Genomic DNA, 13,326 nt, shown 5'->3' on the forward strand with positions numbered 1-13,326 from the left:
GTGACACAAAAAGTAATTGCTTTGGAGAACTCTAGCTTCTCTGTAAGGCGTTCTGTGCTCAGCAGGATATGAATAAAACCCCACTCTCAGAAGGAGATACCTCTGCAGTCACTCCTGGCTCTCCAGAGGAAGGAAAGGCATTTGCTCCTTCTTCTGGGGGAAAAAAGTCCCAGAGCGTTTTGTTGGCCTGATTGAGAAAAGGAAGAGTCAGGAATCACTCACTGTCTTTGGGGTTCCAAAACAAAAAAGATGACATGGCTCATTCTTTTCCCTTTTCCCTTCACTTTTTATGTGCTGTACTTCATTTTTATTTGCTTAGATGTTTGAACTCAAGTTATTAAGCGCTTAACTGATAACCACGTAATTCCTTGATGTGTGGCTTTACTTCTTCAGCTGGTCAGCCCACACAATTATTGATTTAACAGAGTTTAGGTGAAGATACTATCAGAGCAGATGTCATGTTTTAGAGACGAAGGTGCCATTTGGAATCTACTGATAAGACCCTATACATTTTGCGTAGAAAGCTTCTAGATGACTTTATGGCCTTAGGAATAGAAAAAGGAGATATAGGGGGTTCTACTTCTGTTTTATTTTTCCTTTTTGATATATGGAAGATCGAAATAATCCCTTTTGGCTATTAAAGTATTTCAAACACATATTTAATTTTAGCTATTCTGGCTCTAGGTCTGGAGTTGGCTGCAGCAATGTTAAGTCCTGGCAAACTTTGTGCTAGATCTTTATGGGAATATCTATATGGGAATGTAATAGCTGGCTGCTGCCATAAGAGGAGAGACTACAAATGAAGACACTATGCTCTTAAGTGCAAAAGAAAAAAAAAAAAATTAGTTTTACAGATGTGCACATGTTCAAATATCCAAAACATTTTCTCCGCCTTGCATAGCTTCCTCATCCTGCTGCCATATGGTACAAAGAATTTTCCATCTTAATATTTGGAGACTGTTTTCTAACAGGAACTACTAGATAATTTGGTAGTTTCTTAATAAGCAGGATAAATAAAGTTTATTATTATTTAAAATTAAGACATCAAACCAATTATTTCTTCCTTGTTAAGTTCACTACAAAAAAGCCTGTGGAAAAAGACGTATGTCATGGATTACTGTATATTTAATGACCAGCTGTTTTAAATTTGGATATTAAGTAATTCACTCTTTTCTGTGTGCAAGAGCTGAACGATTTAATAAATTCCCATATGCCAGCTATACTAGGTTATCGAAAATCCAGCTGCTGTTATGATAATAGCTGCCAATGCTAAAACTACTGAAGAGCATAATGAATCAGCTTCAAGTCAAGTAAAACATAAACTGACACAGTTCCCACTTAAGATACGTGGGAATACAATATATCTGTTAATTAAAAACTAACACTGACCCATAGTCACATGAAAATTAAGTGCCAAGAATTCATGTGCGTTGTTTAGGGTGGAAAATTAACGCCCAATCAACCTGTATGATAACAAGCAACTCCATTTCCATCAGTTGTCCTAGATGCATAGGAATGTCCTATAAACTACACATACAGTTTGCAAAATAGATTCTATTGTGTCACAGTTTGCTTTTGTTTCTTATGTATCATAATTCCCATGCAGCTCTTGCATGACATGTTTTACACAGCTAGACTGCTGGATTTTTCAATGATCATGAGAAATTGATTATGAAAATTTGATTCTTTAATGTACAAGTATTTTAATGCAATTGAAGAGTCAAAGGTACAAGTTCACTGCCCTTAATTCCTTAAAACGAGCACACAAACAACAAGAAAAGCAGAGAGAAAGTAGCCAAACAAGGTGACAAATAAATTCTCCAGACACCTATTTTTAGGACAATTGGTGCAGAACTATGCATCAAAATATGTCACTATTAAATTTTAAAAGCTAAGAAAAGACTTCCTTGGATATTAAATTATTACTTGTAGTTACAAAAGCTTTGCAGGTGAACGTAACTTCAGGTGAGCATAAGTAAACGCATTATGATATACTCTTTTCTTTCTCACAATTAGCTCTGTTGTGAAGGGAAATAATTTTGAAATTATCCTAGAAATCATCAGTCCCATAAGCAAGCTATAGAGTACTATATTGATGTAAATGTACATCAGCTATAGGACCTAAAATACTTATTAAAAACAAAACCCCAAACAAAACCAACTAAACAAAAAAACCCATTCCAATTTGCTGGAGCTGGATCATCTCCAGTACACAAAGTATACAATATTCAAAAGCCACATTAAAGAAGACTTCAATAACTTTAACTTCAAGCAGTCCACGTATAGTAGTTTAAACACAAAAAATAATTTAAGAATGTATTATTTGAAAAAGATTAGGAATATATTGACAAATTAAAAGCATGTCATGCAGAGATTTAAGATGCTTATAAAAGCCCAAGCAAATGGGGAAACCACATCAAGGGGCTTACAGAAAACTCAAAGACTTTGAAAGCTTAGAGAAGCTCATTCTTTTTCATACCTTAATTATGAAGTTGCAAGTAATTGTGTTTTCAGCCACATGTTCTTGACATTGCAAAAAAACCAACACTGTTATTTTCTCAAATATTAGTAGACTTACTTTTCTTTAAGGAAATCCACTACTTGTTTGAAGTCTGCCACGCAGTATTCTCTTTTCATGTCCATGAGCACACTGTCAGAGGCTGACTGGACCGGTATGTGCAGAAAAGCATATACTCTTGGATGATTGAGAATCTTCGCCATTTCCTAAGAGTTATTAATAAATAAAAAAAGCTTTAAAGCATTATGAAAACAATACACAAGACTCCTTTAAATTAATGTATGTTTAAGTATCAGTAGCAATACTTCTGAAACCCAAACAATACTGTGTTGCGGTGGCCCCATTTGAAACAGTAGGGACAGGTGAAAATATTTGGAAGCAATTTTGGTTTTAAAGAAAATAAGAAGAAAGCTATGGGATTGCATTTTCTTTGAGACAGGGATGACATTCCCTACATAGTAATGGTTATCCAATTAAGAGAAAATATAAGAGACAAAGTATTGTGAAAGTTGCTGCTTTCAGATGGTGGCTTTTTTCAGTTTCAGAAGACAACAGGGCTTAGCTGCTTTCTTGTCAGAGTCAAATAAGTTCTCAGATACCAATATGAGAATGTCTCTAATTGGGGTATCCTTAAAATTGGCCATTTGCTAATTAAGGTATATCTGGCTACTTGCAAGCCTGCTCCAATACTGGTCTGAAATATGTTACTTGTGTTACTTCAGAGATAAGACCCCAGGTATTAAAAGTGTTTGGCTATAAAATGGATAGAATTAATCAGGGAGCCGTTAAAAACAAGAGATACAGCTTGAAAAGAGGCAGAGGATGTTACACATTCTGTACAAATACAAAAGGTCAGAAGGAAAACACAGTAAAGGTAATAGCAAAATGCTAACAAACCCCCAAATCAAAGCCAAACCAAACCCCCGACTGAGGCTTGGCAGGGTGATGGAACATGAGATGGGGAATAGACTATGGCAGTCACGTTTCTTTCATTGGTATTATTTACACAATTAAGGACATACAGTCTAGCAGGAAAGTTTATTTTTAAAAGTTGAGACAAAACAGCATCTAGATTGTGTGCAATATGGTATAATATGGCCTGTTAATCTTTACCCTGCAAAAAATAAGTGAACTCGGACAAAGAGCCATAGTACACACACAACCGGGCTTTCACTTAAGGTTTTCCCTTTCTCCCCATGCAGTGAGCACACAGGACACGGGCTGGGACTGAGCGCTGCACTGCCTGCTCTTCTGCCATGTATATTCTGCATGCTCCAGCCAGGCTCCCTCAGACCATTTCTCCTGTTTTCTTTGACAGCATAGATACTCTGTCGGACAACACATACTGCTGCCAGACTTAGCTGTTAAGTTGCAACTATTTACAAATTCCTCCCAGATCATTAATCAGCAATATTAGTCACACACCTAGATTTTCCCTCTGTATTTCTACAAGGTTGGCCTCGGTTGTTAAAAGAGAAAGCAAACACTCTCGTGCCTTTTAACTTTCAGGTACCTGCCTTTTAAAAGCATTGATTTTTAGAGGAAGAAGAAAAAACTCTCTCTCAACATGCACCTTTCATTTGACAAACATATGCGTATAAAACCTGAACTCTCTCAAATCACTTTTGAAAGCAGTTCTGAATGTTTCTGTCGAAGATCATATTACATAAATGTCTAAGAGAAGTGGTTACATTATTCAGTGGGATATCTACTCTGTCTCAGGTATGTAAACTAAACATTACAGTAATAGCTATACTGATAATGGATGGCATACAATTTGATGCACAGAAAGGCTGTGTGCAGTGAACCTGGCTTTCTAGTGGAAGCTGGAGGTAGCTGGCTTTATGAATGAAAGAGTAAAGAAAAGGCCAGTATGCATCCATACAAATTTTATGTGTCCATTTCAAATGGAACCATTTGCCCACGCCCTTAATAATTTTAGCTGTTCAGCTAGAATATATGTTCAAAATTAAACGGCATAGAACAAGTCCTGTAAAATAAAGTAACAAAATGCGGAAAACTTTCATTCTCTTTTAAGCTTTAGAAAATACTGTAAACGTAGTTTATATGAAGCATCCTAGTAGTCATCTGTGATTTTTCTGCTTCTCAGTAATAAAATACGTTTCCAAAATATCGGAAATGGCAAAAGGGCTGGAACCTAAGCTATGTACCACAAGCCTATTATTCTGCTTATCTCCTAGTTCAAAGCACTTCACTCAATCCTCAAAAACAGATTTATGATCTAAGAAACCAATAAACGTCAAGTTTCATAACACATTTCTGAATCTGACAAGTTCTTAAAAATAACTCACCCTACAACACAGAAAAAAAATTAATTCTCACTCCTCTCAAATTTGGCATCTTCCGGGTAACAGTCCCTTCAATACGTGATCACTTTGCGAATTCTTTTTAAAGGTAATAAACTATTTATTAGAATTTCTAGCCACAAAAGTGTTACTTTATTCCAGCTTTTGTAAGGCTGAGAATCATTTGATAGGAAACAAACCGGATTTCTATCCCAAACAAACACAAGGAATATTACATTTAAAAATTTAAGATTTTGTCCTTTCCCCTTTGCATTCATACTAAACAACAATTACATTTTTTAAGGGTTGCTTTTTAACCTTAAAATAGGGATTGACTCCTTCCATGATGGTAGCTACTTTTAAATTGTGTACAAAACTAGCCACACATTGCAGGCCAGCAGGAACTAATAAGAAAAAGCATTACTACCTTGTATTTATCCATGTTAAAGACACCATACATAGTAAAGAATGAGAAACTGCCTTGGTTTACCACAAAAGTTTTGGTTTTTAAAGTCACAAGTGAGAAAATTCTCTAGCTATGTGAAAGTGTTGGTTTCATTTGTCTTCCTCTCTTTTTTGCCTTAAAAAAAATGAAAATTTTGCTGCAAAGTATGAAAAGTGAAAAGCAAATCCTAAAATCTGAAAAGTGTTTTCCTATCTAGAGGATCTCAAAAAAAAGGCCACCCAACCAACCCCAAACCCACTAGCTGCTTGACATGCAGAATCCTGCTGGTCCCACATTCAATCTGCTTCAGCAGGATGTGGCCAAGAGGGAGCTTTCAGCTACACTTTCTGTAAGAGGAACTAAACCAACAGTGTTCAGCAGCCATAGTTAAACAAGGCTCTAGTCAGAACTGCTGCTTCTTCTAGGTATCCCCCATTTAAAAAAAAAGAAATCATATGGCTTCTGCAATCACTGTTGTCGATATCCTTCAGGATTAAGAACACAATTGTTGTCATTTAAAGTCATTTCCCTTGGTGCTGTACTAACAGGACACAAAACCCCTGTCATTAATTAACTGAACTTTTCAACTGTCACTACAGGTCCTTGTATGCAGTAAGAGCCATGAAAGTAAGCTCAAAACCATTATTCATAATTACACTCCATCATTTTGTTTAGAAAGTAAATTGCTCGTCATACATGTCAGAAATGCATGTACAATGCACGTTACGTATCTGGAAACCCTAACACAGCCTAGTTATTGTGGTCACAGGTTTCAGGTATGTTCTGGACACTCAAAGCTCCTTCTAGAGAAAAGGAGGTTGCAAGCAACTCTTTCTACCGTGAAGTCCTTTCTTTGCTTACTTTTTATATGTAAAGCTACACAAAATATGCTGCATGTGCATTAAGGACTGAAGTCCTATTGAGGACTATTAGAAAGAAGTTTTTTACAATGAGGGTGGTGAAGCACTGGAACAGGTTGCCCAGAGAGGTGGTAGAGGCCCCATCCCTGGCAACATTCAAGGTCAGGTTGGATGGGGCTCTGAGCAACCTGATGTGGTTAAAGCTGTCCCTGCTCACTGCAGGGGGGTTGGGCTTGATGACCTCTAAAAGTCCCTTCCAACCCAAAGCATTCTATGATTCTATGAGTATATTCCTCTATTTTCAGGCATAGATCTAAATCAAAGACACTACTGATAAACTGATTTACCACCAAGTACTTCAGGATCGTAACTATTAACTTGGTGAATTTAGCAGAACACAAATTATTAACACAAACCAAACACAAGACAGAAGTATCTGATGACCCACTGTTTGTCATTCACTTTTAAGTACCACTGGTGTTCTTAAAGTTACCTTTTGTAACCAGAAACTTGGAGTGAGCAGTTCAGAAGGAAACAGAATAATGAACTAAACAGAAGTTTTGCATCATTATGTCAGAAATCTGGATAAATCAATCTTCCAAACTTTGTAAGTGTTCAGATATAAACATCACATTCTAACTCAGAGCTTTAAGGTAAGATTGTTCCAGTCTTACCTTTTATCCTCCCTATACCTAAAACTACATTGAAGTACTTTACCACACAGGTTTGATGAAATTACAGCTATGCGCTAAACAGTCATACTTAGTCAATGCTGACAGATTTTCCCACACCACAGATTGCACACAGAATACTAGATTTCATCACTTAATAAAACTATTAGTTACTATCCCAGAGAGAACTTCAAGGACATCATGGGCTAATGCGTAATTATACTTTACAGCGTCTCAACATTCTAAGCTTAACATCTGTTTCCTGTTGTTTTTTATAAATATATATATACATTTTTTTTTTACAAAGTGCTTTGCATTACTAAATATAATCACATATTTCAGTTAGAAGGAAAAATGCAATATAAAATATTATTTCCATCTGGAAACAATAAAGGAACAACTTTTTCAAATTATACGACTGTGAAAGAAAATTTCTGTCTTTAATCATGACTGAAACAGCTGATTGCCTTTTCCCCTTATGCCCTGGAATCTAATAATACGTCTATGAATGAAGGGAAGCACTACACGAAAATGACATTTCATGTAGGAATGAAAAGGTCAAAGAGTAGCACAATTTGTTTTAAGCTGACTTTACAAAAAATAAAAGTCATCAACATTTGGAATCTAACAATGTATGTGAAATATCCTTTAGGATACTGGTCACATATAGATCACATAGGAAATAATTTTTTCCAGTTCTTAGCAGCTGGAGTACATCAGAACACAAGGCACACTGCCAGGAAGATTTTTATCTAGTCAGTATATTCTATCCCAGCAATTACAATACACAAATTTAACCACCTAACCAGAAAATCAATCTTTCTGTTTGTAACGACACCACACACAACCATAGAGAATCACAGAGACAATAAACGTAAATATCTGTGCATCTTTATGTCAGTACCAGCAAGCTGTTCAGACAGTGATTCTTTTCTCTAACCCAAAGTAGGCAAAAATCCAGTATTTGAATTTTGCCTCATGTTTGAGTCACAATGATCTGAAATACTTACTTCCTAGCAAAAGGATTTTGTCCTCTGCCAGCAGAGAAGCCCAAAGAAACCCTCATCCATATGGAAACATGACAAAATGGCACTCCCTCAAAACTTCTTCCCCCTGCGGCAGATGTTAGTTTGGGATATGTCACAAGGGGTGTCTGCTGACTGTTGTCTTTCAGAAGCCCAGCGGTGCCACCACCAGCATGGTCTGGACAAAAATCAAGTGGCTGCGGTCCATTCTATAAATTCCTTTGCTGTAGTACAGTTCAGGAACAGATGTGATCTAGTGATGCAGGCGTGGCAACGATGACACAGTATGATCAAGTCTGGAAAGCCCGTAACAGTTTTCTTAGAACTAATGAACAGGGAACATTCCCCCCAGCCCTGCCCCCCTCATGAGTAATGGGGCCGTCAAAGAATAAGAACATGTAGGATGTATAATTGCACACCTCCCCAAAGACACTGGTTGGAAGGCAATGCCTCCCTCTCATCTGTATATGAAGTGGGGGAGATGTAATCGAGCTGCGTGATGGGCAAGCTTAGTGGCAACCCCCATCCCATGTAATATGACAAGACTTATGCCCAGGTCTTTATCCTATCATTAGGATAAAGGGAGGTCACACCAGAGCAGTTAGAAGCCCACACAATTCTGACCAATGTAATTTGAACCTTAAAATCAAATCTTTGGGTTGCCAGATGAAGGACAAAAATCTGTTTTGTCATAGGGGAAAAACGCCTTCTACATTACCAAACAAAAAACTGGTATTAGCTCAGGCCACCCTTAGAAGTGGATACAAACCAGACTGCAAGCTGTGATTTGCTGATAGGAGAACGAGCCGTGATGGCCACACGCTCGGCCCTAGCTGTTCCCAGCTGTTCTCCTAGGTGTGGGATCTCTCTACTGCTTCCAACCTCGTAAACCGGACAACCCTCACGAGGCTAAGCAATTTTTTCTCCCTTGTGGCTACGTATTAAGCCTAATCTCTTAAAAAACAAACCAAGCCAAATGAAAACCTACATGCCTTCAAAACCTTGCCACATCTTCTTTTACTAAAAATGAGGACAGGCTAACAGGAGTTCTTGCAAAAAAGTGACATTCAGATAATACTACAATACAATACAATACTGTATTTCATAGTTCAAAGCTTCAGTTGAGGTTTGTTGCATCTCTTCCCATGAGTCAGTGCACAAACAAGGGAACACCCAGCAACAGATGCTAGTTACCTGATTTTTACTTTTAAACACAGAAATATCAAGAGCTCTCCTATTCAGTTAACAAGCACATATGTGTTTCTCCAAGACATGACTCTTAACCTGGATATACGCGGTATCCCCAAGAATAGAAAAAGCCTCTGTAGAGTACCATTTTTTGCATTTATCTGATAAAAACAGTAATTCCCAGTACAGATATCCTAACCTGGGTTGCTGAAATACTGCATGATAAGAAAACTGGTATCCCTATCACAGCCTGCTTCCAATATTAAAGTAGGAGTGACTTTGCATCAGGTAAAATGTAAAGCATCAGCATCTACATTGGGTAGTACCACACTGATTTCCTCAAGGTATTGTGCACCTTCAGTTCCCACACGAACTGACGGAAGTTGTGTGGTTGGAAACATGCAGTAAATGGTTCAGAGCTTTCAAAGACGAAAACTGTTACTGTTGCTGCTGCAGCCATCATTACAACCCCAAAGAGACTTTGTGGACCTTCCAAGTGCTGTTTGTCCAGTTTCAATACATAGATTCACTTTAAGGTAAAATGTACATTTAATTACTGGCTAGAGTGATGGCTTAATGACTTAAAGCTATCCAGCCAAATAGCTAATGCTAATTCCCTGTGAAATGATTAATTTTGATGTGCAAGAAAATACATACCTTTTCATTTTCCCCATGGCGCTCTCCAATTTCTCATCATTAAGCACTCCTCAAATGAAATATTTTTTTCCAGAAGTAAATTAATACTCCTTTTTTTACTGCAAAACTTTTAGTTCCCTAAAAAGGTGATTTATTGCAACAGCACACTGCTACTTTAAATAACTCTCTGTCTCAATCATATTTTATGCTAATAAAACCCTGTAAATGAATTAAAGCATAGAGAAGCACACACAACAGGTGAGTAGGACTGTCACACTACCTTTTTGTCTTCAGAAACCTGGCTGAGTGAAATAGATTGCTAGTTTCATCCATACTATGCATTTGTTCACCACCTCAAAAATGAGAATCCTGTATGATGTAAAAGAATTGATGGTTTCTGCTCAGAAGGAAGTCACAGAATGAATGAATGGCACACCCCATCAGAGTTCAGCTGCACCGAGATCAGTGCCAGGAAGCCGCCCTATTGTTTCCCTCTATTTCAAACAAGCAAGTACAATACCTAAAAGAGCATCTGCTTTAGCAGGTTACAGTGGAAGGAAAATAGCAGAAGGTTTTAATCAAATCCTAAACCTTTAGGCAAGTGCAATCGCTTGCTTTCTTTTGTAGAAATACAATTCGCTGAGATAAATTTCATAGCAAAATAGAATAAAAATGCATTCTTCGGCAGCTCTTGCACATTTAACATAACTAAACTAATTGAATTAAAAGACTGGGTAGAAGAGATTTTATGTCTTTTCCTCAATTCACAATGGTACAGGAATGCAAAGCCAATATTATGTGCAGCTTTATTAAACTTTCTAGAACACATTTTATTTCCTTTTCCTCATTTTTGAAGAATAATCACCGCAAAAGAAAAAAAAATCAAACTTTTTTTAAACAAATGCCAAAGCCTAATGAAGCAAGCAGTCTTACTGAAGATTATGTAGATGATGTTGCAAAGCGCAGTGAATGTGACAGCTCATCTATCAAAGAAAACAAAGGGGTTTATGCATCTAAACTAAATAGAAACTTTTGGAACAGCATGGAGAGTAGTTGGTAGAACTTTACTCATTATAATATAAATAACTAGGAAAGTAAGATCTTATTTGTTTCTCAATGAAGGCAGAAATATTAAAAGAAGACAGCACAGTTTGTTATGCAAGCTATATATTTGACAACAGCTTCTACCCCAATGCCTTGAAGCGCATGGTAACTGCTAAAATTCCCGCTTTATTTAGCAAAAATGCAGTTTCCCATATATGTACTACCCATTCTTTGAACAAACCACACAATTAATGGTGATTTTTATTTTCTGCTAGTAATCCACCAACGAAGTAAGCCACAGCTCCAAAGGTTTGCTGGGATGAGACAGTATTACAAGTAATTGACAGACAACCTGACACAACACAAGATTGAGAGTGGATCTGTCTGCATTTAAATACTCTTAATTCTTGTGATATCTAACAAGCAAGAGAAACATTCATGTGAGCAAATCATAATTAAGGTACAGTTAACATGCACAGCTTTAACTGGACAAGCAATGTGTTACTTAATGTTAACCCCTTTTTGCAACACCAATTTTTATGCACAGATTATTAAATACTGCAGAGCATTAGATGCATGCATAAAATATACTGTTTTGATGGAGAACTGAATCTTGCATAAATAAAAGCAGTTCTTTCTCTGTGTTTCTCAAAGCATTGTTTCTACTAGTGTTACAAAGAACAGGAGCTTCATCCCCAGCACCACAAATATTCCCTTCTGCAATATCTGGAAGCAAACCTTTGTTGTTTATACAAGTTCCCAATACAATAACATTGTAAGGTTTTTAAGAACACCCAGGATTCACAAATGCAACATAAAACCTTCAAGAAGAGTAAGATGTGTTCTTATTTTGACATTTATTAAGCCAAATCATATTCCACCAGCTGGCAGCAAACATGTCACTGAGCATTTATGGACATTAGGACCTGCTGAGTCTGAGATCTTAAAACCCTCGAATAGCGAAAGTGGTGCGACAAAACGTATCTCAAAGAACAGCAGAGATCCATCCCTTTCTTAACCCCATGATATCCAAATATACATTCACTCTGGGGTGAGTTCACCAGTAAAAAAGTTCCCATGACGCTATGTCTTAAGGAGTAATTTCAAGGAAATGCGCTATATTTGGAAAGCCAAAGACAAAGAACACTTTAAGAGTAAGAACAGGAGAGAGATTATTTTAGTACTAAAAAAATAAAAAGCTGGAACACACAGGGTAAGCAAAGATGCACTTGCAGCCTCCATAGGATGAATAAGCATTTAACATAATACCAAAGGAAAAAGTAAGCACACACCCCCCCCCTTCTTTTTTCCTTTTCTAAAAGCCCAGATGCAACTGTCCCTCTCTTCCTCCCCTTAGTATCTGAGATTTCTTTCAGTTTTACTGTTAGCAAGACAAACACAGTTTGCATAGAGACAACTGTGTATTTACAGCAAGGGAAAGTTGCCTGGTCCACCGACTAAACACTACAAAACTCACAGTAATAAGAGGTCAGGGGCTTAACTCTTCATTTATTTAAATGTATGACACAGTTTTCATTTTTTCTGGTCAAATAAACGGATTTTAATTGGGGCTTTCAAATGCAGCAGTCTATGAAAATGACAAAAATATTACTAGAAACAAAGCAAATACATGCCCTAAAGGCCTTTTAATTCCTGAAATCATGCTGTCCTTTTATCTGCCATTGAACAATGTGTGCATATTATATCCTTTTTAAAAGCATTTCAAATCAGCTTACACTCTAGCTTATTCAAAACTTGAGCTTATGCACAATGCTCAAAAATGTTCGGTGCATTCAGAGGAAAAAAGAACAATATGGAAAACAGAAAAACGAATTAGTAATTTTACTGTAATGCATATCTATGTGCTGTGTCAGGGCACATTTGAGGAAGCCATCTGTAGGGTATCAGCTTCAATGAGGTTAAGGAACATAAACACCGAGCTGACATGAAAAATCAAAGCAAAAGAGCAAAGAAGTACTATTGCGACTCGTGGTACACTTGGCACACCTTATGCATTTAAAGACACTGCCGCCATGCAGACTCCATCTCAGTGGTTGATGGATCACTCAAATGTCCTGAATTAATAACGGAGATAAAGCCCACAGATGGCATATGGTATGGTTTGAGACAGACTCATTTTGACAGGTGACAAAGACGACTACTCATCTAGTCATGTGAAATTAAGCACTTACGGGAATGGCAGGTGTGAACTGCCTCCTTTATACAGATTTGGAAGCATCCCATCACTCACAGAAAGTGCTGTACTAAAATCCCAGACAACTCTGAAAGTACAGTTTGTGTTAAATCTGCAAGGGAGGTAAGCTAAGGCTGAGATGCGAGCCCCTGCCCTTTTACAGTTGGGATGATCTGCATTCCCTTTCCATTTGGACAGAGCCCCAGGTACTGAACAAGAAAATGAAGTTAAAAACCTACAGAAAAGTGAAATATATTCAAGGAAAAAATTAGTCTCTAAGACTATCCCTCTAACATTAACTCATTTCAACCTGCTATACATTTGGCCTCATTTTTTACTTTTCAGACTAGCTCCTGTTCACTGTTTATCTACTACTACTGTTTTAATGGATTTTTCCCAACCCTTCCTCTCCATCAGTCACTGCAAGTGGGTGTAAAAC

The 13,326-nt window shown here is 37.2% G+C and overlaps 1 protein-coding gene across 1 annotated transcript in view; it reads right to left on the reverse strand.

Moving 5' to 3' along the window:
- Positions 1–13,326, reverse strand: part of CDKAL1 (CDKAL1 threonylcarbamoyladenosine tRNA methylthiotransferase) — a 432,229-nt gene that overhangs the window by 141,069 nt on the left and 277,834 nt on the right. Inside the window, exon 11 of the mRNA XM_075704904.1 lies at positions 2,579–2,724. Within this exon, the coding sequence (XP_075561019.1) occupies positions 2,579–2,724 (146 nt within the window). The remainder of the gene's footprint in view (positions 1–2,578; positions 2,725–13,326) is intronic.

This window comes from Pelecanus crispus, chromosome 2, assembly GCF_030463565.1.
Source record: "Pelecanus crispus isolate bPelCri1 chromosome 2, bPelCri1.pri, whole genome shotgun sequence".
NCBI lineage: Eukaryota > Metazoa > Chordata > Aves > Pelecaniformes > Pelecanidae > Pelecanus > Pelecanus crispus.